The 27,059-nt window shown below is 36.5% G+C and overlaps 1 protein-coding gene and 1 pseudogene across 3 annotated transcripts in view; one reads left to right on the top strand and one right to left on the bottom strand.

The window, feature by feature from the left end:
* The window catches only part of UBE2Q2 (ubiquitin conjugating enzyme E2 Q2), a 71,892-nt gene extending 45,148 nt beyond the window's left edge, over positions 1 to 26,744 (top strand). The window contains exons 8-12 of one of the 2 annotated variants that reach the window (XM_082836036.1): positions 7,578 to 7,636; positions 16,881 to 16,929; positions 17,392 to 17,487; positions 22,772 to 22,838; positions 24,726 to 26,744. In XM_082836036.1, the coding sequence (XP_082692162.1) occupies positions 7,578 to 7,636; positions 16,881 to 16,929; positions 17,392 to 17,487; positions 22,772 to 22,838; positions 24,726 to 24,757 (303 nt within the window). In that variant the 3' untranslated portion in view covers positions 24,758 to 26,744. The remainder of the gene's footprint in view (positions 1 to 7,577; positions 7,637 to 16,880; positions 16,930 to 17,391; positions 17,488 to 22,771; positions 22,839 to 24,725) is intronic. The other variant, XM_082836035.1, reaches the window with a different exon arrangement.
* LOC309961864 (eukaryotic translation initiation factor 1-like) lies at positions 6,181 to 7,382 on the bottom strand (annotated as a pseudogene). Its single transcript has one exon. The product of its transcript is annotated as a eukaryotic translation initiation factor 1-like (transcript).
* Positions 26,745 to 27,059: the final 315 nt, after the last annotated feature.

The following is a 27,059-nucleotide window of genomic DNA, read 5'->3' as shown; positions in this document are numbered from 1 at the left end:
GGTTCATCTGTACCATTTTTCTAGGTTCCACAGATATGCATTAATATGCGTTACTTGGTTTTCTCTTTCTGACTGACTTCCCTCTGTATGACAGTCTCTAGATTCATCCACATCCCTGCAAATGACCCAGTTTTGTTCGTTTTTATGGCTGAGTAATATTCCATTGTATATGTGTACCACATCTTCTTTATCCATTCGTCTGTCAGTGGGCATTTAGGTTGCTTCCATGACCTGGCTATTGTAAATAGTGTTGCAATGAACATTGGGGTGCATGTGTCTTTTTGAATTATGGTTTTCTCAGGGTATATGCCCAGTCGAGGGATTGGTGGGTCATATGGTAATTCTATTTTAGGTTTTTAAGGAACCTCCATACTGTTCTCCATAGTGGCTGTATCAAGTTACATTCCCACCAACAGTGCAAGAGGGTTCCCTTTTCTCCACACCCTCTCCAGCATTTGTTGGTTGTAGATTTTCTGATGATGCCCATTCGAACTGCTGTGAGGTGATACCTCATTGTAGTTTTGATTTGCATTTCTCTAATAATTAGTGATGTTGAGCAGCTTTTCATGTGCTTCTTGGCCATCTGTATATTTTCTTTTGAGAAACATCTATTTATGTCTTCTGCCCATTTTTGCATTGGGTTGTTTGTTTTTCTAATATTGAGCTGCATGAGCTGTTTATATATTTCAGAGATTAATCCTTGGTCCGTTGATTTGTTTGCAAATATTTTTTCCCATTCTGAGGGGTGTCTTTTAGTCTTGTTTATGGTTCCCTTTGCTGTGCAAAGGCTTTTAAGTTTAATTAGGTCCCATTCGTTTATTTTTGTTTTTATTTCCATTACTCTAACAGGTGGATCAAAAAAGATCTTGCTGTGATTTATGTCAAAGAGTGTTCTTCCTGTGTTTTCTTCTAAGAGGTTTGTAGTCTCCAGTCTTACATTTAGGCCTCTAATCCATTCTGAGTTTATTTTTGTATATGATGTTAGGGAGTGTTCTAATATCATTCTTTTATATGTAGCTGTCCAGTTTGCCCAGCACCACATATTGAAGAGACTGTCTTTTCTCCATTGTATATCCTGGCCTCCTTTGTCATAGATTAGTTGACCATAGGTGCGTGGGTTTACCTCTGGGCTTTCTATCCTGTTCCATTGATCTATATTTCTGTTTTTGTGCCAGTACCATATTGTCTTGATTACTGTAGCTTTGTAGTATAGTCTGAAGTCGGGGAGTCTGATTCCTCCAGCTCCATTTTTTTCCTCAAGACTGCATTGGTTATTCAGGGTGTTTTGTGTCTCCATACAAATTTTCAGATTTTTTGTTCTAGTTCTGTAAAAAATGCCATTGGTAATTTGATAGGGATTGCATTGAATCTGTAGATTGCTTTGGGTAGTATAGTCATTTTCACAATATTGATTCTTCCAATCCAAGAACATGGTATATCTCTCCATCTGTTGGTATCATCTTTAATTTCTTTCATCAGTGTCTTATAGTTTTCTGCATACAGGTCTTTTGTTTCCCTAGGTAGGTTTATTCCTAGGTATTTTATTCTTTTTATTGCAATGGTAAATGGGAGTGTTTCCTTAATTTCTCTTTCAGATTTTTCATCATTAGTGTATAGGAATGCAAGAGATTTCTGTGCATTATTTTGTATCCTGCAACTTTACCAAATTCATTGATTAGCTCTAGTAGTTTTCTGGTGGCATCTCTAGGATTCTCTATGTATAGTATCATGTCATCCGCACACAGTGACAGTTTTACTTCTTGTTATCCAATTTGTATTCCTTTTATTTCTTTTTCTTCTCTGATTGCTGTGGCTAGGACTTCCAAAACTATGTTGAATAATAGTGGTGAGAGTGGACCTCCTTATCTTGTTCCTGATCTTAGAGGAAATCCTTTCAGTTTTTCAGCATTGAGAATGATGTTTGCTGTGGGTTTGTCATGTATGGCCTTTATTATGTTGAGGTAGGTTCCCTCTATGGCCACTTTCTGGAGAGTTTTTATCAGAAATGGTGTTGAATTTTGTCAAAAGCTTTTTCTGCATCTATTGAGATGATCATATGGTTTTTCTTCTTCAATTTGTTAATATGGTTTATCACATTGATTGATTTGCATATTTTGAAGAATCCTTGCATTCCTGGGGTAAATCCCACTTGATCGTGGTATGTGTTCCTTTTAATGTGTTGTTGAATTCTGTTTGCTAGTATTTTGTTGAGGATTTTTGCATCTATATTCATCAGTGATACTGGTCTGTAATTTTCTTTTTTTGTAGTATCTTTGTCTGGTTTTGGTGTCAGGGTGATGGTGGCCTCATAGAATGAGTTTTGGAGTATCCCTTCCTCTGCAATATTTTGGAAGAGTTTGAGAGGGATGGGTGTTAGCTCTTCTCTAAATGTTGGATAGACTTCACCTGTGAAGCCATCTGGTCCTGGACTTTTGTTTGTTGGAAGATTTTTAATCACAGTTTCAATTTCAGTGCTTGTGATTGGTTTGTTCATATTTGCTATTTCTTCCTGGTTCAGTCTTGGAAGGTTATACCTTTCTAAGAATTTGTTCATTTCTTCCAGGTTGTCCATTTTATTGGCATAGAGTTCCTTGTAGTAGTCTCTTAGGATGCTTTGTATTTCTGTGATGTCTTTTGTAACTTCTCCTTTTTCATTTCTAAGTTTATTGATTTGAGCCCTCTTCCTCTGTTTCTTGAGGTGTCTGGCTAAAAGTTTATTAAATTTGTTTATCTTCTCAGAACACCACCTTTAAGTTTTATTGATCTTTGCTGTTGTTTTCTTTGTTTCTGTTTCATTTATTTCTGCTCTGATCTTTATGATTTCTTCTGCTAACTTTGGATTTTGTTTGTTCTTCTTTCTCTATTTCCTTTAGATGTAAGGTTAGATTATTTGACATTTTCCTTGTTTCTTGAGGTAGGCTGGTATAGCTATAAACTTCGCTCTTAGAACTGCTTTTGCTGCATCCCATAGGTTTTGGATCGTTGTATTTTCATTGTCATTTGTCTCTAGGTAGTTTTTGATTTTGTCTTTGATTTCTTCAGTAATCTCTTGGTTATTTAGTAATGTATTGTGTAGTCTCCATGTGTTTGTGTTTTTTATGTTTTTTTCCCTGTAATTGATTTCTAATCTCATAGCATTGTGGTCAGAAAAGATGCTTGATATGATTTCAGTTTTCTTAAATTTACTGAGGCTTGATTTGTGACCCAAAATGTGATCTATCCTGGAGAATGTTCCGTGCGCACTTGAGCAGAAAGTGTAATCTGTTTTTGGACGGAATGTCCTATAAATATCAGTTGTATCTGGTCTGTTGTGTCATATAAAGCTTGTGTTTCCTTTCTTATTTTCATTTTGGATGATCTGTCCATCGGTGTAAGTGAGGTGTTAAAGTCCCCCACTAATATTGTATTACTGTTGATTTCCTCTTTTAAAGCTGCTAGCAGTTGCCTTATGTATTGGAGGTGCTCCTGTGTTGGGTGCATATATATTTATAATTGTTATATCTTTTTGGATTGATTCCATGATCATTATGTAGTGTCCTTCCTTGTCTCTTGTAACGTTCTTTATTTTAAAGCCTATTTTATCTGATATGAGTATTGCTACTCCAGCTTTCTTGTGGTTTCCATTTGCATGGAATATCTTTTTCCATCCCCTCAGTTTCAGTCTGAATGTTTCCCTAGGTCTGAAGTGGGTCTCTTGTAGACAGCATATATATGGGTCTTGTTTCTGTATCCATTCAGCAAGCCTGTTTCTTTTGGTTGGAGCATTTAATCCATTCACATTTAAGGTAATTATCGATATGCATGTTCCTATGACCATTTTCTTAATTGTTTTGGGTTTGTTTTTGTAGGTCCTTTTCTTCTCTTGTGTTTCATGTCTAGAGAAGTTCCTTTAGCATTTGCTGTAGAGCTGGTTTGGTGCTGCTGAATTCTCTTAGCTTTTTCTTTTCTCTAAAGGTTTTGATTTCTCCATCAAATCTGAATGAGATCCTTGCCAGGTAGAGTAATCTTGCTTGTAGGTTCTTCCCTTTTATCACTTTAAGTATATCATGCCACTCCCTTCTGGCTTGTAGAGTTTCTGCTGAGAAGTCAGCTGTTTATCTCATGGGAATTCCCTTGTTTGTTATTTGTCCCTTGCTTCTTTCAATAATTTTTCTTTGTGTTTAATTTTTGCCAATTTGATTATTTATGTGTCTCGGCCTGTTTTTGCTTGGGTTTATCCTATATCGGACTCTCTGCACTTCCTGGACATGGGTGGCTATTTCCTTTCCCATGTTAGGGAACTTTTTGACTATAATCTCTTCAGATATTTTCTTGGGTCCTTTCTCTCTCTCTTCTCCTTCTGGGACCCCTATAATGCGAATGTTGTTGCGTTTATTGTTGTCCCAGAGGTCTTTTAGCCTGTCTTCATTACTTTTCATCCTTTCTTTTTCTTCATTCTGTTGTGCAGCAGTGAATTCCACCATTCTGTCTTCCAGGTCACTTATCCGTTCTTCTGCCTCAGTTATTCTGCTATTGATTCCTTCTAGTGTATTTTTCATTTCACTTATTGTGTTGTTCATCTGTGTTTGTTTGTTCTTTAATTCTTCTAGATGTTTGTTAAACATTTCTCGCATCTTCTCGATATTTGCCTCCATTGTTTTTCCGAGGTCCTGGATCATCTTCGCTGTCATTATTCTGAATTCTTTTTCTGGAAGGTTGCCTATCTTCAATTCATTTAGTTGTTTTTCTGGGCTTTTATAGTGTTCTTTCATCTGGTACATAGTCCTGTGCCTTTTCATCTTGTCTGTCTTTCTGTGAATGTGGTTTTTGTTCCATAGGTGTAAGATTGTAGTTCTTCTTGCTTCTGCTGGCTGCCCTCTGGTGGGTGAGGCTATCTCTGTGTGTTTCTTAAGTTTACAATATACTGTCCTATTTGGGCCTGATCTTTTTATTTTATTTTTTATTTTTTTAACATCTTTATTGGAGTATAATTGCTTTATAATGTTGTGTTAGTTTCTGCTTTATAACAAAGTGAATCAGTTATACATATACATATGTTCCCATCTCTTCCTTCTTGCATCTCCCTCCCTCCCACCCTCCCTATCCCACCCCTTTAGGTGGTTACAAACCACCTAGCTGATCTCCCTGTGCCATGCGGCTGCTTCCCACTAGCTATCCACCCTACATTTGGTAGTGTGTATGTGTCCATGCCACTCTCTCACTTTGTCACAGCTTACCCTTCCCCCTCTCCATATCCTCAAGTCCATGCTGTCGTAGGTCTGTGTCTTTATTCCCATCCTACCCCTAGGCTCTTCATGACATTTTTTTTCCCCTTAGATTCCATATATATGTGTTAGCATACGGTATTTGTTTTTCTCCTTCTGACTTATTTCACTCTGTATGACAGACTGCAGGTCCATCCACCTCACTACAAATAAGTCAATTTCGTTTCCTTTTATGGCTGAGTAATATTCCATTGTATATATGTCCCACATCTTCTTTATCCATTCATCTGTTGATGGACACTTAGGTTGCTTCCATGTCCTGGCTATTGTAAATAGAGCTGTAATGAACATTTTGGTACATGACTCTTTTTGAATTATGGTTTTCTCAGGGTATATGCCCAGTAGTGGGATTGCTGGGTTGTATTATAGTTCTATTTTTAGGTTGTTGTTTTTTTTTTTTGCGTTACGCGGGCCTCTCACCATTGTGGCCTCTCTTGTTGCGGAGCACAGGCTCCGGGTGCGCAGGCCCAGCGGCCGTGGCCCACGGGCCCAGCCGCTCCGCCACATGTGGGACCCTCCCATACCGGGGCACGAACCTGTGTCCCCTGCATCGGCAGGCGGACTGTCAGCCACCAGGGAAGCCCTATTTTCAGTTTTTTAAGGAACCTCCATACTGTTCTCCATAGTGGCTATATCAAATTACATTGCCACCAACAGTGCAAGAGTGTTCCCTTTTCTCCACACCCTCTCCAGCATTTATTGTTTCTAGATTTTTTGATGATGGCCATTCTGACCAGTGTGAGATGATATCTCATTGTAGTTTTGATTTGCATTTCTCTAATGATTAATGATGTTGAGCATCCTTTCATGTGTTTGTTGGCAATCTGTATATCTTCTTTGGAGAAATGTCTATTTAGGTCTTCTGCCCATTTTTGGATTGGGTTGTTCATTTTTTTGTTATTGGGCTGCATGAGCTGCTTGTAAATTTTGGAGATTAATCCTTTGTCAGTTGCTTCATTTGCAAATATTTTCTCCCATTCTGAGAGTTGTCTTTTGGTCTTGTTTATGGTTTCCTTTGCTGTGTGAAAGCTTTGAAGTTTCATTAGGTCCCATTTGTTTATTTTTGTTTTTATTTCCATTTCTCTAGGAGGTGGGTCAAAAAGGATCTTGCTGTGATTTATGTCATAGAGTGTTCTGCCTATGTTTTCCTCTAAGCGTCTGATAGTGTCTGGCCTTACATTTAGGTCTTTAATCCATTTTGAGTTTATTTTTGTGTATGGTGTTAGGGAGTCTTCTAATTTCATACTTTTACATGTACCTGTCCATTTCTCCCAGCACCACTTATTGAAGAGGCTGTCTTTTCTCCATTGTATAATCTTGCCTCCTTTATCAAAGATCAGGTGACCATATGTGCGTGGGTTTATCTCTGTGCTTTCTATCCTGTTCCATTGATCTATATTTCTGTTTTTGTTGGGCCTGATCTTAACTTCATTTATGTTAGCTTTCGTTTTCATTTCATTTCATTTTGGAGGACTATTTTTATGTTTATGACCCTCATTCATCATTAGATAATAAATATATACATTCTTTATAAACTTTTTTTTTCTTTTTAATGTTTATGTTTTTTTTTTTTGGGCTCTTTTTCGTTTATTGCCTGAAGGAGTTACTAGTCCAAGTTAAAAGCAGACCCCAAATGGTTACATTATACAAGCTGTGAGGTTTTTAAACTTGTGACAGGGGACAGAAGGAAAATTCTACTCATTGCAAGGAAATCCTCTCTTAAGCTTCAGTGAGCCAGAAGCACTTAAAACCCATGAACCTTGAGCTGATCGTCCTTACCCAGTCTAGTCTCTACGAGGAACTGGCATATATTTTTGATGTTCTTGTCCTGATCACCCTGTAGCTGAATTACTTCTCCATATTCTGAATGCTCAATTACAGTACCATTGCAAGCAAATTTCTTCTTAAACGCCTTTGCTAGTTTCTTTTTATCGTAATCATCAGTGATCCCTTGGACAGTAGTAAGGGTCTTCCTGCCGTTTTCCTGTTGAATTCTTATATGGATATAATCCTCAGTGCCAGCAGGAAGCAGATCATCACCCTTGCATCAGCAAAGGGGTAGATAGTGTGGAGCTTCTGGATAGTGGACATACGATGCAATCCCTTTTCCTCGGTGGAAACGGCCTGTGGAAGGCGGCGGCTGGAGAAGGCGGGTTGTGGGGACAGAGTGTTGGGAAGCGAGCGGGCTCAAGGGGGAGGCTGCTGAGTCCTTGGTGGCGGCTCAGTGACTGGGCTATAGAGTATTTTTAAATCGTCTAAATAATACAGTATTAAGGATATTCTTAAAATTAAACTTGCTTATTTGTTTTTTAGGATAACTTTCCATTTGATCCTCCATTTGTTCGAGTGGTATTACCTGTTCTCTCAGGAGGGTAAGTTTAAGTGATTGTTTTCTTTGATAGTCTACATCAGAATCATTTGGAGGGGTAGTTAAATGCTAGGATGCCTAGAGTGCTGGGCTTTACCTCAAGGTTTCTGATTCAGTAGGACTGGGGTAGGGCCTAAGAATTTGAATGTGTTAGATGGTCTCAGGTGAAGCTGATGTTCTAGGCTGGGAACCATAATTTGAGAATCATTGGCATAAACCATTATGTTTACAGGTAGAGTTTTTAATGACCTCTATTTGTATATACTTCACCTTAAAAAATCGCAAGTTTTTCAAATGTAAGATGTGATTGAGGGTTTAGAGAAAGTTAGGATTAGAGTGATTCCCACATGCCTATGATCCTAGGAATAATCACAGGAAATCTCATGGGCCTATGGAGCTGGTCATTGATCTTCTAAAGGTAGTTGTCTCAGTTTGGTAGGATCAAATGGTAATTGTCATCCATTTTTTAATTGAAGCTTATATTGCCTTTTGGTGATTAGAAGTCATATGAAGGATGGGGAAAAGATCAGAATTTGTACCTAGGTTAGTTGTGAAATGTTCTGTAGATCCTCAAAGTAAGAGCAGTTAAACTAATTTGAGAATTCTGATATGCTCAGCTAATCAATTCCACTTTGTGAGACATATTATGGTGATTAAAACCTAAAAATATCCAGTCCTCTGATCATCTCTATGGTTGATATAGTAATAGTTTCATTTAGATTAAAGCAATCTGGGTGGCTATAAATGATTGAGGAAAATATTTGGAAACTTTTTGTAAATTCAGGATAAATATATAAAAATATTTTTATCAGCTCATTTTGAAATCTCATGTAAACTTGACATAGATTTTTCACATTCTGTTGTGAAAAATCCCAAGAATTTTAAGAATTTATGATCTTAGTAGTTTACCACCTTGTTGTAGAGAAAACACATGAAATTATGAATAATGCCATTTTCAGTTTAAAAATCTGTTATATATTGAACAGTTTCTCTTTGATTCCTTTTACCAAATGGGGTTATTTTCCCATTATTCAAGTGAATAACTGGAATAATAAGCTGGTGACTTATCCAGATAAATCTTCTAACTTCTAATAAAGTATTTTTCCATTATACGAAAAGCCAGCAATGTAAAAGATTAAAAGTATTGAGTACTCAACTGATTGTCAAATGTTAAATATGGACTTAAGTTCTCTGAGGTTGAAGGAGAAGGAGATTGCTTCTGGCGATAGTGATCTGGGAAGACTTGGACAAGTAGGTGGGATCTCAGCTAGGCCATGAAGTATTGGGTGGGGTTTGGTCAACTGACGGAGGTTGAAGGAAAATTGTCTATGTAGGCGAAAAGTAAACACAGTCACTCATTTGGGAAAGAGCATGATGTATTCAGAGTGTACCAGATCAGTTTGAGCTATAACACAAGAGGGGTAGAATTCATATAGAAGAATTATAAGAAATTGTGTTGACAATATCTTATAATTATATAGGAGCATGGATTGGTGAGCAAACTATTTCCCATGGATATTGAATTTATCTTTCTGTAACTGGTTCAGGAACAGGGACATAACAGTAAAGAGAATGTTTTAGAAAGATAAATATGGTGACAGTAGAAGAGACTACAGGACACACTTATATTCACAAAACCTGGAAGAATGCAAGCCTTGTTAACTAGAGCTGAGGCCACTGTCTTAGGATGAAGTGATGAGAACCTAAATCGGTACAGTAGTAATGGGAATGGAAAGATGAATGAAAGGTGAGTGCTGATTTGAGGCAGAATCTAAGTGATTTTGAGGCAAAATCAAAAAAACAATCTACTATTAAGTAAAGAGGAAGAATTACTGGCTGACACGGGAAGAACTAAAGAAGAACTAAAAAGTGTGAAGCCTGATAGGACAGAGCTTGCAATCTTAGAATAAGGCTAAAGCTTGAACACTGTGACTCTGGATAGATTATTAAGGAATTTTTGTTCCAGATATTTTATATCCCACATCTCCTAGCTACTCCCTTATTTGTTTCTTGTCACAGTCAAAAAAATTTTTTAAACATAACAGCTTTATTTTGATACAATTCACATATGATAAAACTTACCTTTTAAAGTGTATAATTCAGTGGTTTAGTATACTGAGAGTTGTGCAACCTTTACCACTAATTTCCATCACCTTCCAAAAGAAACTCTGTACCCATTAGCAATCACTTCTCATTCCTCCCTCCTACACCCCACCCACCAGCAGCCACTAATCTCCTTTCTGTCTCTCTGGATTTGCCTGTTCTGGACATTTCATTTAAATGGAACCAAACAAATTACAGCCTTTCGTGACTGGCTTCTTTCACTTAACAAAATTGTGGGCTTCCTTGGTGGCGCAGTGGTTGAGAGTCTGCCTGCCAATGCAGGGGACATGAGTTCAAGCACTGGTCCAGGAAGATCCCACATGCTGTGGAGCAACTAAGCCCGTGTGCCGTAACTACTGAGCCTGCGTGCCACAACTACTGAAGCCCGTGTGCCTAGAGCCCATGCTCCGCAACAAGAGCAGACACCGCAGTGAGAAGCCCTGCGCACCACATGAAGCGTAGCCCCTGCTCGCTGCAACTAGAGAAAGCCTGTGTGCAGCAACAGAGGCCCAACGCAGCCAAAAATAAATAAATAAAATAAATTTATATTAAAAAAAATTTGTCAAGGTCCATCCACGTTGCAGCATGTATCAATACTTCATTCCATTTTATTTATGCATGGACATTTGCTTTTTCCACCCTTGGGCTATCATGAATAATGCTGTGAATATTCATGTACACGCTTCTGTGTGCACATGTTCATTTGTCTTTCGCATATACCTATGTGAGGAGGCACTAGGTCATTTGGTAACTAACTTTTTGATGAAGTACCAGACTGCAAAGTGGCTGCACCATTTACATTCCCACAAACAATGTGTATATAACCACACTCTTCACTTCCTGTTCAGTTTTCAGCCCCATGTAGTCTGGCATTGGCTGTTAGTGTTCCTAACAAACTGGTATAGCTGATAGGGACTTTGGTATTGGACAGAAGTCCCTTTTCAGGCTCTGTCATATCTGATTATCAGATTTCTCAGCAACACTGAAACATTTTTCCCTTGGCTTCTGACTGCCTCTTCTCAGTCTCTTTTGCTGGAAACTCCTTGTTCACTTAACTTCTACCTGTTGGAGTTCTTCAGAATTTAGTACTGGGTCCTTTTTTCTTTTCCCTTCATTCCTTTGCCTTTTTTTTTTTTTTTTTTTTTTTTTGCGGTACACGGGCCTCTCACTGTTGTGGCCTCTCCCGTTGTGGAGCACAGGCTCTGGATGCGCAGGCTCAGCGGCCATGGCTCACGGGCCCAGCCGCTCCACAGCATGTGGGATCTTCCCGGACCGGGGCATAAACCCGTGTCCCCTGCATCGGCAGGCGGACTCTCAACCACTGCGCCACCAGGGAAGCCCTCCTTTGCCTTTTTTTAAAAATTAAAATTTTAATTGAGTTAATTGTGTATTTGCACACAGTTGTAAGAAATAATAGAAATACCTTGTACCCTTTGCCTATTTTCCCCAGTGGTACCATTTCTGCAAAGCTGTAGTATAATATTACGAGGAGGCAGTGATACAGTATGAGACAGTGATACAGAGATAGTGAAACGATAAGTAGAGATTATTCAGATTTTCCTAGTTTTACTTATAACTCGTGTGTGTATGTGTGTATTAAGTTCTATATTGAGTAGGTTTGTGTATCCACCACCACAGTCAAGGTACTGAACAGTTCCAACACCATGAGGATCCTTCTTGAGGCCCCTTTAAACCATACCCATTTTACTGTAATGCCCCTTCTTCCCTTAATTCCTGGCAACCACTGATCTGTCCTGCATTCTTAGTATTTTGTCATTTCAAAAACAATTTACATAAATGGAATCATACATTTTTGGATTGCAAACTTTAGGGATTAGCTTTTTTTTTAACTCATAATTAGAGAGTCATCTAAGCATCTGACTACTTTGTTCCTTTTTATTGCTGAGTAGTATTCCACGGTGCACCATGTACTACAGTCTGGTTAACCAGTAATCTGCTTTAGGACTTCTAGACTGATCTCAGTGTTTGGGTATTACAAGTAAAGCTGCTATGAATACTTGTGTACAGGTGTTTTTTGTGAATGTATTGTCCTTTTTCTGGGATACAAGTCCAGGAATGCAATTGCTGGGTCATATGGTCATTGCATATAGAGTTTTTAAAGAAACTACCAAAGTTTTCCAGAGTGGCTTTACCATTTTACATTCTTACCAAGAATGTGTGAGTGACACACTTTCTCCACATCCTTGCCAGCATTTGGTGATGTCACTTGTTTTTATTATAGGCATTCTGTTAGGTGTGTAGTGATGTCTCATTGTGGTTTTAACTTGCTTTCCCTAATATTCCCCAGTGTTGAATATCTTTCATGTACTTATTTGACAGCTTTATATACTCTTCCAAGACATATCTGTTCATGTCTTTTGCCAGTTTTCTAATTGGATTGTATTTCGTTGAATTTTGAAAGTTTTAAAAATATATTCTACATAATAGTCCTTTGCTGGATATGTGTTTTTTTTTTTTTTTTTTTTTTTGCGGTACATGGGCCTCTCACTGTTGTGGCCTCTCCCGTTGCGGAGCACAGGCTCCGGATGTGCGGGCTCAGCGGCCATGGCTCGCGGGCCTAGCTGCTCCGCGGCATGTGGGATCTTCCTGGACCGGGGCACAAACCCGTGTCCCTTGCATTGGCAGGCGGACTCTCAACCACTGCGCCACCCGGGAAACCCTGGATATGTGGTTTTTTAATTTCTTCTAGTATGTAGCTTCATTTCATCTTCTTAGCAGAATCTTTTGTAGAACAAAATATTTTAGTTTTGATGAAGTCAAATTTATAGATGTTTCTCCTTATATAGATATGCTTTTGGTGTCAAATCTAAAAACTCTTTGCCTAGTCCTAGATCCCAAAGATTTTCTCCTACCTTTTTTTCCTCAAGGTTTTACAGTTTACTTACAGATAAGTCTGTGAATCATCTGAATTAAATTTTGCATAAGGTATGAGGTGTAGGTCATAGATTTTTGCCTAATGTCCAGTTGCTCTAGCATGATTCGTTGAAAAAGCTCCCATGGCTTTTGAAATATTTCTATGTGCCAATGACTCCCAGGTTCGTATCTCACATCCCTATGTCTTTTCTGCTTCCAATATCCTTCTGCCTTCTTGACACCTCAACTTGAATGTCTCTTATACAGGCATCTCAAACTCTTCAGGACAAAAACTTGAACCCATCTTCTTTTCAGTTTCCCTTCCCCAGTCTTGCTTATCTTAATTAATGAACCTATGAGTCATTCTTTACATCACCTTTTCCTCATTTTCCTTTGATTCTCCCTTTTAAAGAGTTCTCAGATCCAATTACTTGTCTCCATTTTTGTTGCTACCACCATCAGTTCCCAACTGGATCACTTCAGAGGATTCCTGATCAGACTCCTGCTTCTATTCCCTCATTCATAAAGCTTCTCTAGAGTGAGCTTTTACAAATTTGTTCTGATTATGTTGCTCCCCTGCTTAAGCTCTTCGCATGTCTTCCCACTGCTCCTACAGGTTGATGTCCTTACCATATTCTGCACGCCCTCTGTGATCTTGCCCTTGCTTTCCTCTTCAGTCATCTTGTTACTACACTTTTCCTCTCTGAGCTAATGCCCCACTAGTTGTCTTTCAGCCCCTAGTGCCGAGCAGACTCTTTCCTCATGACTTCCATATACATTTCCTCTGCCTGGAATGTTATTCCCACCCACACTTCAATTCCTGCAGGTCTCAGCCTGTGTGTCACTTTTAGATATGCTGTTCCTGACCAGCAAATTTAAAATAAGCCTCCTGGTTTTTCCTACTCACAGAACTCTGGGTCTCCATCCCCCACTTTATTTGTTTAACATCTGTTATCTTTACTGGATTGTAAACATCATGAAGGCAGGGTCATGTCAGTTTTCTTCATTGTATGCTCTGTGTCTGGTTCAGTGCTTTAGCATCCATACTATATATGCAGTAGATATTTTTGAATGAATGAATGAGATAGGAAAATACAGTAAGTTAGCAAGATGTAGGCAATTTAGGGTAATATACAATTCCCAGTCCACTGGTATTTTTATGAGCTATATTATTGAGCCATCGAAACTTGACCATCTTTCTTGCTTAGTCCAGGGTGTAGTGTAGTGAGAATGAGAAAGATTATTTGATGATAATACAATATATTGTGAGAGAGCTGTTTGTAGGCAACTGAAGATGCTTTATTGGTTGATATAGTAAGAAGTATTCTTTGTGCCCCAGTCATCCACAAAGAAAATACTTCTACTTCTAGATGACCATGGGTTGTTTCTGTCTGTATTGAGAGAACATTATCTTAAGAAACTGGTTTTAAATGTCAGCATTTTCTTTATCCCTCTCTTAGGGCTCTGTTCTTAGAATCCATTGCCCCTTTCCTTACCTCGAAAGGGGAGGATTATGATTGTTCTGTGTGGGCTGATAAGCCTGTCTTTTTTTTTAATGTCATTATCAAGAATTTGACTATAATATAAAAATTTTATTTCTCATCTCTGTTTTTTGGATCATGTCATATGATTTAAGAATCATGTTGTGTGATTAATGTTACTTGTTGTCCCCTTAAGTACTGATTAATGGTATCTGTTGTCCCCTCAAAGCAATTAAGTGATCATCATAGACTGTGGGTGGGGAGGTTAGCTGGCAAACATTCTTGCAGGAACCTTCTAGTAAAACAAAAATTCTATAAATTGAATGCCTGAAGAGGCTGAGCTTAGGATACTGTTGCTATACAACTTTGGCAATTGAAAATTTTTTTAAGTTGAAAATATTACTATGCCCATGTATATGGCATTTTATCTTTAGATGACTCTTAGATTATTATTATTTTTTTAGTGTTCTTGGATTGTCTCAATATTCAGCAGCAACTCTTTGGAGTCAAAGAGCAATAAGCGCTTGGAATACATATTGATAAAATGATACGGTACAGAAGTAGAATTGATAAAATGATACAGTACAAAAGTAGAATTGGCTACTTTTTTTAGATGTAAATGCTGCTGACAGTATATATTAAGGAAAAGCTTAGTAAGTGTATATTAAGGAAAAGTTTAATATGCATTAATATATACTTAGCTCACTTTTTGCATAGGTACTAGAACTACTTCTGTCTGTGTTAGACATCCAACAAACATTTTTATAGCTATTATGTGCTTGTAGAAAATGTACTTTCTTTTGATCTACAAGTATGAAAACTTCCCTTCTTCCCTCCTGACAAGACTCTCCACCCCAAAATGAAGAGTGGGGTGCTAAAAGGGAAGGTGGTGGTTAGATAATTCGTGACTCAGTGTCATCTACAAATCTCCTCTTGCTAAAATGTTTCTCTTTAGCATTTCTGAAGTGTAAGGACCAATGAGTGTAACGAGTGTTAACTCATTAACAGATTACTAGACTTTGAGCAGTTCTGGAGGAGCCAAAATCCAAATGAGAACTTGGATCTTGTAATTCTGTTAGATCAGCAAGTGCTTATTTAAAGCTGACTATATACAAGATGCACTTTGAGCCCAGTGGGAGATTCAAAGAATTGGAGACAGATTTCTGAGTTTCAGGAACATAAGAGAATATACAAAGTTTAAAATCCCATGATTCTCCTCCCTAATTTAATTTTTTGGAGTGTTTTTCTTTCCTTCGTATTAAACTTTTACTTTGAAAGTTCCCAGAAGTTGGGACAAGCAAGTAAGAGAGACAGTTGCCTAAATTCTTCAGGATGGGGGTAGTTACTACTTTATGATAGTGAATAATTTCACTGTAACTGTTTTTACTAATGGTCTACAGTAGAAGTTTTTAGATTGCTTACTTATGTGTAATTTGGTTTAGTCAACACAAGGATGCATTTGGTTAGCCAGAATGCAAAATTTGCTGGCTAGAATGGTCTTGGAAAGTTTTATGGGGCAGGGGGGAATATGGCATTTGGAAGAGTAGGCAGCAGTGGGAATCTCAGGCAAGGAAGGGAAAGGCATGGGCAAAGTCCCAGAGGACAAAAAAAATTTGTGGTAGACTCACTTTTCACCTAGACCTGATCAGTGGTCTTACCTTATGTATTTTCAAGATTACCACAGTTTTTCTTCTGTAATTACCATTCCTTTGATTTTATTTTTAAGCATGATATTTAATGATTTTTTTTAAAGATTCGAGCTCTTTTTTTAAAAAATAAATTTAGTTATTTATTTTTATTTATTTTTGGCTGCATCGGGTCTTCGTTGCTGTGTGCGGGCTTTCTCTAGTTGTGGCGAGCGGGGGCTACTCTTTGTTGCGGTGCACAGGCTTCTCATTGCAGTAGCTTCTCTTGTTGTGGAGCATGGGCTTCAGTAGTTGTGGCACATGGGCTCAGTAGTTGTGGCTCGCAGGCTCCAGAGCACAGACTCAATAGTTGTGGCACACGGGCTTAGTTGCTCCGCGGCATGTGGGATCTTCCCAGACCTAGGGCTCGAACCCATGTCCCCTGCATTAGCAGGCGGATTCTTAACCACTGCACCACCAGGGAAGTCCTAATGTGTTTTAAAGTTTAACATTAAAGGAGGAATTACTTTGTTTGAGAAAGTGTTAAAAGGCTGAAGAATCTTGATCTAAATAATGATTTCCTAACAGAGATCTGGGAAATCCCCAGTAACTGTCGTTGGTTCAGAGAACAGTCCTCAGGACTGGGAAGAGAAATAGGGGAGTCCCAGAGAGGGGCTCCATGGTCAGAACCATTTGATCCTCAAAACAGAATGAAAAAAAATTTTAAGTATAAATATAAATGCAGATGTTCATTATTATAGATAGGGTAAAGTCACTCCTGTCAGAGGAAAAACTTTTGGCTGTGTAACATGATGGTGGAGAAATCTTTGGTTGAGTAGAACAGTTGAAGGCCATATAAGGAAATTTTTCTCCCCCATTTTCTCCCCCATTCTCTGGAATATTTAGGGCTAAGTTCTTAGTTTCTGATACCTTAAAAGTCTTCTGTTATTAAGAACTATTATTTAAAAAAAAAAGACATTTAGATGATATCAGAATTTTAGAATTACCCATAGTCCTGTAACTCTTAACAACTATTTTCATTTTTGCATGTTATCTTCTAATCTTTACTTGTATGCATACTTTCTTAGTAATGGTACTTTAAAAATTGATGAAGAAGGAATACCAAGATCTAGAGAATTTTGTATGATTCCGTTTTCTTTTTAAGGTATGTGTTGGGTGGTGGAGCATTATGCATGGAACTACTCACAAAACAGGTGACTATTTTCTTATGGTATTCGTGTTTTTCAAACATAGAGTGTTTTAACTATGTAAATTAGATTCTAAGTGGACAAAGCTCTTTGTAATAGTACCTACTTTAACATAATTTTTGTTTTTTGCTAAAAGCACCTACTTTTAATAATGAAAGCTTTTTAAACCAGTAAAATGACATTGTACTTGCTGCTTGTACTTGCTTGTACTTGCTAGGATGGGCAATAAGAGTGATGTATATTTAAAGTTGTAATTTGCTCATTTTTAGCACTTCGAATGTTGGTTTGCTTTGCTCCGTTTTTTGTGAGATTTTGGAAATGGTCCAACTTTACTTTTACTCTTTGACCACAAACTTCTTAACATTAATTTGCTGTTATTGAGTCATTATATGCCATTTTCTTAAGCTTTCTTAACTGAGAATCAAGAATACCACTGTGTTTTAAAAAAGTGTTTTCTTCTTTCTGTAGGGCTGGAGCAGTGCCTATTCAATAGAATCGGTCATCATGCAAATCAATGCCACCTTAGTCAAAGGCAAAGCCAGAGTGCAGTTTGGCGCAAATAAGGTACTTTTATTAAGAATGTCACATAAACTATAAGATATATTTCCTGTTATCTTATGAGGAGGCTTCTTTCTATTCTCTTAGTCTTTGTTATTTCTACTATAGTTAAATATGTCTATAATTTGAAATTTATTCTTGGTTTATATATACTAATAAGTAAAAAAATTATATGTAGTTGTAAGTTTCCAAAAATTGAGATCATGTTGTAATAGTTAATTCCCAGTGAGCATATACGTGCTAGGCTGTAATCTAAACTTTTTATTTGTATTAACTTTCAGTCCTCTTAATAACCTAAAAGTAGGTACTGTTATTGTCCTCATTTTGTAGATGAGGAAACTGAAGCACACAGAAGTTAGTAACTCGTCTAAGGTCACAGGTGGCAGAGTGAGGATTGGAACCAGACTTTCTGGCCGTTAGTCTCTGCCCTTAACCACTGAGTTCTTTTCTTTATTCACTTACTATATCAGAAATATCTTTTCATGTCTAATTGTAGTTATCTATAAACACTTAAGTGGACACTTAAGGATGTACTCTGAAGTTAGTATGTTTTGGAAAAATATGTGATGGAAATCATCCTGACCTGACATTTAAAAAATCTGGATGTTCCTAAAGTTTCTTGTGAATTTTGTATTAAATGCCTATCCAAATAGTACTAAATCTAAATAGGTATTTATAACTGTATTGCACATCAAATCGTGAGCCCACTAGAATCTTAACTCACAGGGGAAGCAAAAAATTGAAAAGGCTGTTTTACAGAATTATATACTTGGGATAATATTATAAAATAACTTACTTTTAGCTTTTTAAACAGCTATTTCTTTGCATTAGAACAAAGTACCATTTTGTATAAAATCTAGAAGTTAATTGAAAAGTAGTGAATTGCTTATAACTACATTTAACTAGTGTTTCTTAACAGTGTATGTATTTTAGGTATTTTAAATGTGGCAATAGAATGATGTATTAGAACATCAAAACTTTGTTTTTCTAAATGACAATTTATGCTCACTATACAATACAAATAGAAATAAATACAAACTAAAAAAGTCATCTGTAATTTGAGTGTCTAGAAATACTATTAGCATTTTGGTGTACTTCCAGTCTTTTAAATTTTCTTCCTGGCATTTATTTATATGTAGAACTTGATGTTAAATTTCATCATTTTTTTTTTAATTAGCGTGTTTTTCCCATTAAGAGAAAATACAAAAAGCTTAGAACAGTGATTTTTTTTTGAGTAATTGAAAGACCATTTTTACCAATAACTCACACTGTAAACTTACCTCTCTGGGCATCTGTATCTTTACCTGAAATACAATTGATCTGGATATTTTAAGTTTCTTCCAGTTTTAACATTCTGTAATAACAATACGCTATCTTTGTTCAGTGCTGTAATTCCCTTGGAATCAATCAATTTCAATATAATTGCCTTAAACCTTTACATTTTCATAATTGTAGTTTTGTTAGCAAGTAAATATAACCATTTTATTTAGAGTGCCAAGTTAGGCAGCTAAATATGTTTGCATATTAGAGTATGTCTTAGAAGGTGAATTTTTTTAATTGTCAAGGTGAAACCTTACCCTTCTATTTTTTTTCTTATTAAGAAATATTTGTCAGTTAAGAATGTAGAAACTTTGCATGATGTAATATGAGTGTTACCTTCCCTTCTACTCAGCAGGGAATAGTCTGAATGTTAACTTTAAAAATACTACTATCAAAAAAGTAAGGTGCTAAATGGTGTTAAAAATACGCTACCATTTGTGTAAGAGGGATAGACAAGGACATATTATAGATGTGCTTTTATAAGCAGAGAATATCTCTGGAAGGATATTCAAGAAAATGCTAATAACGATTATTTCTGACAAGGGAGTGTTGAAATATTGAGGGGGCAGGTTAGAATTGGGAGGGAGACTTTACTGTAAATCATTTGTGCTATTTGAATTTCTTTTTGCCATACAACTATTCAGAAATATTTAAAATATAAAAAAATACTGTCAGCTGTTGGTTCAAAATAAATGAGTTTGTACCCTAAAAAAACTTATTAAAATGAGATAAATATACGTAAGTACTGAAAAACAGAAAAAGTTGCCCATCCACACACATGAAATTTGGAGATAGGGTCAGATTGATAGAGCTGAGGCTCTGCAGCTATGCCTGGGACAGAAGGATCTTGGCAAAGCTGGTTTTCTTATTCAGTTAACATGGAATAGAATATAGACTGTAACATTAACTCTAGGCTATAGTAGTGAGAAAGCCTTCTAAAGTAGAGGTCTGATCATATGACTTTTAGCAGGAATTGGGGGTTTAGATAGGCAAGACAGTGCCTTCTAAGAAGCTTCTGTTCACTGTTTGGAGGGTAATGGTAGTTGAGCTAAATAGTGAAGTCCTAGAGCACACAGCCCTAACTAGCTATTTCTATCATCAGGAAAGTCATCTGTCTTCTCTATAGCCCATAGACCTCCAGTTATTTACCTATAGGATCCCCTAGTCAGTGATCACATTCAGATGAGAGAACTGATTTTTTTTTTTTGCCCCTGGGGGAAGTTGTTACCTATACTAAGCACTCCAGTCTTCTATTATAAATGAGCGAGACTGGTCAGCCGAATCTGGGAACCTTGAATAATCCCGAGATTCTCCAAGGGGACTAAAGTGGTTTCATGTTAGTTGTATCCACAGTTCTCATCAGCAGCAGATACAATCTTCAGAGGAAAGCATTTCTAATTTAAGCCTGTAAGATTCTCAAAGATTAAGATCAAGCAAATACGAATTCAGTGAAAGATGACAAGCACGTAAGTAGACAACCTAACATACATGAGAACTGGCAGAAACAATGAATAAGAGATACATATTCCCAAAGACTTGAGGTTTTGGAATTAGCAGATACTAGAATTTTGAGGAAATGAATAATTATATGTAAAATCTAGTGTAAAGAAAAAAGAATCATAAAATTGAGCAAATGATAAGACCAGGAATGATGAGACAGATCTGAAAAAGAATGAAATAGAATTTATAGAAATGAAAAATGTTGAAATGAGAAACAATAGATTAGACATCAGAAGAGGGAATTAATTGATTAGAAGAAATAACTCAATGTTGCACAGAGAGACCTGGGGATAGACAGTACAGCAGAAGTTAAGAGGTAGAGATCAGACTGAGGTCTAAAACATGTCTTATTCGAATCCCAGGAGGAGATAACAAAATTATATTAAAGAGAGAAATAGAAACCAGAAAGTGAAGTTGTAGAAGCAGGCCCAAATAAATAAGTCATAACAAATAAAAATGGACTAAAGTTACCAGTTAGTTCAAATTAAAAAGTGGTCTTGGGCTTCCCTGGTGGCGCAGTGGTTGAGAGTCCGCCTGCCGATGCAGGGGACACGGGTTCGTGCCCCGGTCTGGGAAGATCCCACATGCTGCGGAGCGACTAGGCCTGTGAGTCATGGCCGCTGAGCCTGCGCGTCCGGAGCCTGTGCTCCGCAGCGGGAGAGGCCACAACAGTGAGAGGCCCGCGTACCGCAAAAAAAAAAAAAAAAAAAGAAAAAAAGAAAAAAAAAAGTGGTCTCTAAGAAGTGTATTTGTTTATTTATTTTTATTAAAAAATTTTTTTGAAGTATAGGTGATTTACAATGTTGTGTTAATTTCTTTTGTGTTAATTTTTTCCTGTACAGCAAAGTGACTCATTTATACATATGTAAATATATTATTTTTTATATTCTTCTACATTATGGTTTGTCACAAGAAGTATATTTAAAATGTAAGGATACAAAGAGATTGAAAAAAAAATTTTTTTTAAAGAAGAACGATAAAGATAGGCCAGTATAGGCATACCCTGGAGCTATTATGGGTTCAGTGCCAGACTACTACTTCGATAAAGCCAGTATCACAATAAAGCAAGTCACATGAACTTTTTGGTTTCCAAGTGCATACAAAATTTACACTGTACTGCAGTCTATTAAGTGTGCAATAGCCTTATGTCTAAAAAACAATGTACATGCCATAATTAAAAAAAACTTTACTGCTAAAAAATGCTAACATTTACAACATCATCTGAGTATTCAGTGAGTTGTAGTAGTAACACCAGAGATCACTGATCCCAGATCACTGTAACAGATACAGCAATGAAAAAGTTTGTGTCACATTTTGGTAATTCAAAATATTTCAGACACACAAAATGAGCCAGTGCTGCTGGGAAAAATGGAGCCTATAGACCTGCTCGACGCAGGGTTGCCAGAAACTTCAAATTGTAAAAAAGGCAATATCTGCTAGGTGCAGTAAAGTGAAGTGCAATAAAATGAGGTTTGCCTGTATACACTAACAAAAAGATGATGTAGCTGCACTATCAAACAATTTGATTTTGGAACAGAAAGCATTAGCAACTACTTAATGATGAAAGTCTCATTTAACTAGGAGGATATAATTTTTTACTTTGTCATGCTACCTATCATTTGTTGAGAGGAAAAAGCAGGGGACAGTGACTGACAACAATAGGCTGTACATTAATTTTCTTGTATAACCTTAAGGATATACAAGGAAACTAATAACAGTATTTAATTTGGATAGAAGAAGGAAGGTGGATAGGGGAGGAACTGGGTGGTTTCAGGACAGGTAGGAAGGAGAGTTGTTACTTAGAATATGTTTATACATTTATTCTTATGCTGTGTGAATTTATTTAAAAATTCTGTGACATAATATAATAGGTGTGTACCACTATGGAGAATGCTTATGATGTATTAACTGGAAGTTAAGATGTAGGCCAGTTGTACTCATAGGGATAAAATTAATGCTAAACTTGGCCCCTTAAAAGAGGTTCTGATCTAGAGGTTAACAAAAGAAGACTCCTTTAGTAATGGCTTGATGCCACTTGGACATTCTTTAGATTTTTAACTCAAAATGTCATTCATATGTGTAGTCCTTAAAGCCTAATGTTTCCTTACCTGAAGGTAATATTTTGTAGTTCTTTTTTTTTTTTTTGATGGAAGTTATGAGGAAGAGTTTTTCTACTTGCATCCAAATAGCATCCTTTAACTTTATTCATAAAGCCTTGTACTTGTGCAGTGGTAGGAGGACTTATAAAAATGAACTGTGAATTTTGTAGATCTTTTCCAGAGAACAGTTATGGTTTTGTTGTCCCTCTAAAATGGTAGAGAATAATGAAATTGAGAAATTTATTTTGGAAATGGAAATATAACTTAGTTTCCTGTGTTCTTTTAAGTACAGCAGTGATGCATCCATAAATTATTTGTAATGATTTTCATCTACTTATAGTTTTGATATAAAATGTATAATTCTCTTTCAGAATCAATATAATCTAGCAAGAGCCCAACAATCCTATAATTCCATTGTACAGATACATGAGAAAAATGGTATGTTTAGTTAAATAAGTATTTATTGCCATTTATGAAATTTTACATAATGTACTGTTGATATTTATCATGTTTTATTCTTCTGTTTTTGCTTTAATTTCTTACAAAGTACAGCCACTACAGTGAAAAACTTTAACCTGAGGATATACAGTGTTTCATTCAAAATCTTTGTATCCTAAATACTTGGCCTGCGAACCTCTGAGTCAGAGTCAAGATTTTTGAGTAGATTGAGGAATGGATCACTTTACTCACTTGAAATGTATGGTATTAGGATAGGAACTGAGTTAAAGGCAACTCTAAAGGTGGAGTTCTTGCTGTTAATACTGAGTAAATGCAATCAGGATCATGAACCAGTTTCTGAAACATCTTCAGACTACTTAATGCTTTTTGACAATTGTACACATTTATTTATTCAAGTAAAAAAGTACTGATTTCAGTTTATACTTAAGAATATTTGAGTTGTATATTTTAAAAAAATATTAAAATATCTTTCAAAACTTTATTGGCCTTTTAAAATTTTGCTTATTTTCACAATGCATGTTTGGAGCTTTTGTCTCTAATAGTGAGGCAATAAACAAGTAGACCTGGAATCAGAAGACCTATTATCAAGTGGCATTTGTGTCACCCATTAGCTAATGGGTAATTAGTCCCATTACCGCTCAGCCTCAGTTTCCTCATCTCTAAAATTGGCATGATGTCTGTCTTGCCGAACATGAGGAAAAAGCGAGTAGTGTGTACGCACAGCATTTTATAACCAAGTGCTGATATTCGTGGTAGCTGGGGTAGTGAAACTGATGCTTTTTTGTGCAGAGTAAGTAAATTGATAGGAAGTAGTTTTCTTCAAGAGTATTTACAGTAAAGTGTTCTTTACTTTGCTAGAATGTGGTAGTTTGTGACTTAGGATTTGTGTTTTGTGTGTGCTCACTTTTATTTTAATGACAGAGCAAACTTGCCACGTTTGCAGTGACTGCTTACTTCTGAAAGAGTAGTATTCAGAACAATTTTCAAGCTTCTGAAGAGGGAAATGATAAAAAACTTGAGGACAAAGCTGGGTTTTCATAATAATAATCTCCAGCACCCTAAATTAACAGACCCAAAGACTCCTGTATGCTACTTCATTAACCACGTGGATGCTTCACAAATCTTGGTATATTCATACTGTTCCAATGGCAATTTCGTACCAAGCAGTACTTAATCTCATTTGCCTTTTTAGAGAGAGCTTATATTTTTGTTGAGCTTAGAAACATATTTTTTTCTTATGTCTTATTTTTTGTTAAATTAGATGTTGTAGTCAGCATTCAAAAATGTTTATGGAAACTGTATTTGAGAAAGTGTGGGTGTGTGTATAATTAGCTATGGTGAAAGAGCAATAGATTCAGATTCAGGAGATGGCTTCTAGTATCTTCTGCTAAATCTGATCTTGGGCTTACTTAATCAGTGCACCTGCTGAGATGGCACCCTCACTGGTAAAATGACATCACTGCCTGATGACAGTCCAAGTTCCTCTTATTCTAAAATACCAGGATTTTGTTTGAGGGATAGCTATTTTCAGTGTGGTTTCCTTTCAAATACTGAATTGAAATGAAATATAAAACCTAGCTTGTTGCCTAATATTTCCACACTGTTCTCTTTTGGTAGAAATGCCATTAATATAGAGATCTTATATTGAAAACTCAAGTACAGTTTATTCATAGAAAATAACTTTATATTGTGAACATAAATATCAAAATGCTATGTTACCAACCCAAGTGTAAGTTTAATTTTTACAGTAGTTTACAGAGGAAAATTATGCGTAGAGAAAGTATCTAACCTTGGTAAAATGCCATTGCTCTTAGTTGGTTTAAGAATTAAAATATTTTAACTGTTTTTTTCCCCATTCTTTTTCAGGCTGGTACACCCCTCCAAAGGAAGATGGCTAAATGTGTTGACTTTTGTATGTTTGGACCAATGTTGCTTTAAAGAAAATCTTTCCAACATGCAGACACAAGCTTTGAGTGCCCCTATAACAGCAGTACCGAAGATGTTAGCTAATAGATATTTTAGTGGATAATCTGTCAACTGATCCAGTATAAGTTACAGCCTTTCCATTTTTCTCATTTTAGGTACCTTGGACTGAGCAGTGGGGCCTTTACTATATTTTTCCTGATAAATACACATACTGGCCACTCCTTATCTCTTTCTTTGAAAGGTGAAATGTGTTAAGCAGACAAGTCAGCATCAGGTTACTGAAGTTGCAACTTGAGGGCAACTTTCCCATTTTGAGCTCATGTGTTATGAGGATTTGCAATATATTGTTCCATTTAAAGCCAATAAAAGTTTAATTGATGTTTAATATTGGTTTAGAAAATTTAAGATGTTCTAAATCACAGTAGCTTTTTCAGGTTAAAACCATTTTATGATATTGCCAAAATAATGACAGGAAACATACTTATTAAACTGTTAAGATTTTTTTTTTTTTTATGGCTATGAAGATCTGAATTGTTTTTCCAAGATTTGCTCTTTAGTAAGTTGTACTTTTTAGGCAAAGCAAAGCAAGGCTGTGCCAATTCAGGCTTGTAAGTAGTCATTTCCACTGGGGCATCAGAGTCTTGCTGGGCTGAATCTGCTTCTTGTTGGTTCAATATTTACTATGAAGAAGAGCTTGAAGTATAGAGCTTGAAGTTATTTTAAATACTAAGTCATTTTACGTTTCCATTTTATTAACGGGATGTTGCAATCAGTTGTAAACTAATAAACTTATAAAGTGATTGGCACAAAGACTCTTTGAACAAAAACTGCACAGTTAAGTACAAAAAGTATCTAATTTGGAGACCTAAAGTTTTTGCTATAGTCATAACAATGGCTTTTACATTGAAAGACTAATAGGAACTCTCCATATATTAATTCTTTTATAAAACCTGACTTAAATCAGTGTACTCTCCATTTTATTGCCTTACCAGAATCAGTCCTGTTGGGTTGGTAGTAGATTTTTTTATATACCCAAATTTGATTTAAAAGTAAACTCTAGTTATTAAGCACTTTTAAAAAGAAATCCAGAAGCACATTTTTTCTGCACAAACCAATTACAAAGTTCAAAAGTGTTTCTTATGCTTTGAGACTCAGTTTTTAACTTTGTAAACCACATCTGAGAGACTTGGCACTTCTGCATTATTGTGTTTAATTTCCTTTTTTTTTTTTTTTCTATTTTGGTTAAGAAGACAGTAGAAAAAGATTTTCTGGCATTCTTGTTCACTTGGTTACATTTGTATAAAGTTATGATCGCCAGTTGCTCAGATAAGTGACAAGGAAGAATTCTTTAAAGCATTAAAGTTCCTTAAACCTAAGGCTAAATCTTGAATACATTATTGAATTCTTTAATATCCTGATGGCTAGCAGATTGACAGCTGCACATTCGGCATGCTTTGTTTGTTTGTTTTTTTTTGGTTTTTGGTTTTTTTGGGACTTTATTTTTCATTGCAGATTTATTTGGCAATGTACAGTAAATTTTGTAAACTTGCATCAAGTTTATGAATAAAGAACCATTTAAAAAATAACTTTGTCACTTTTCCCTCATAAAAGATAGTCTTTGCTTCAAGTTTCTACAGGCTGTTGGGTTTCTGGAATAGGATTATATATGGTGGGATGGGGTGAGAGGCTTGAGGGGAAGAGAGGCAGATTGATTTCACAAGAGAAAGCTAGAGAATCCAGAATTGGTGTGTATAGACTTGGAATACTCAGGGCTTCCTCAACCTGTTCCCTCTCCCACACTTATTTTTTAATATAAATTCAAGTGCTACTTTCTTTATGGCTGTCCCTAGTTCTCCAGGTTACAGTAATCTGCTCCCTCTTTAGTATACCCATAGCCTCTTACACAATTGTCAGTTTATCTCACATACAAGAAGTCCAGAGGTAGGAAAATTCTAGGCATGGTACCTCTGCTGCTTTGAGATTTTTCCATGTTGGTTTCATCTTTGGATAGACTGTTGTCTTGGATGTGCAGCCACCTTAATCCATCCAGAGGTAGATAATGGTCCTGTTGTCTAGTGTCTCCTTAGGAAGTGAGGAGCTCTTTAGAAGTCCCCCCCCCCCACCCCCAAAGCATTATTGCCTCTCACTTTTCCTTGGCTAGAACTCGGGCCTGTGTCTACCCCTAAACTAATGGCTGGTGAAAAGAATGAGACCTTCATGATTAATATGGACCAGTGGTTCTCAAGTTATGATTTGGAGAAAGCTGGAGGCGCC

The sequence above is a fragment of the Leucopleurus acutus genome (assembly GCF_964270905.1).
Source record: "Leucopleurus acutus genome assembly, chromosome: 1".
In the NCBI taxonomy this organism is placed as follows: Eukaryota; Metazoa; Chordata; class Mammalia; order Artiodactyla; family Delphinidae; genus Leucopleurus; species Leucopleurus acutus.
This window is presented reverse-complemented; position numbering and strand designations above follow the sequence as displayed.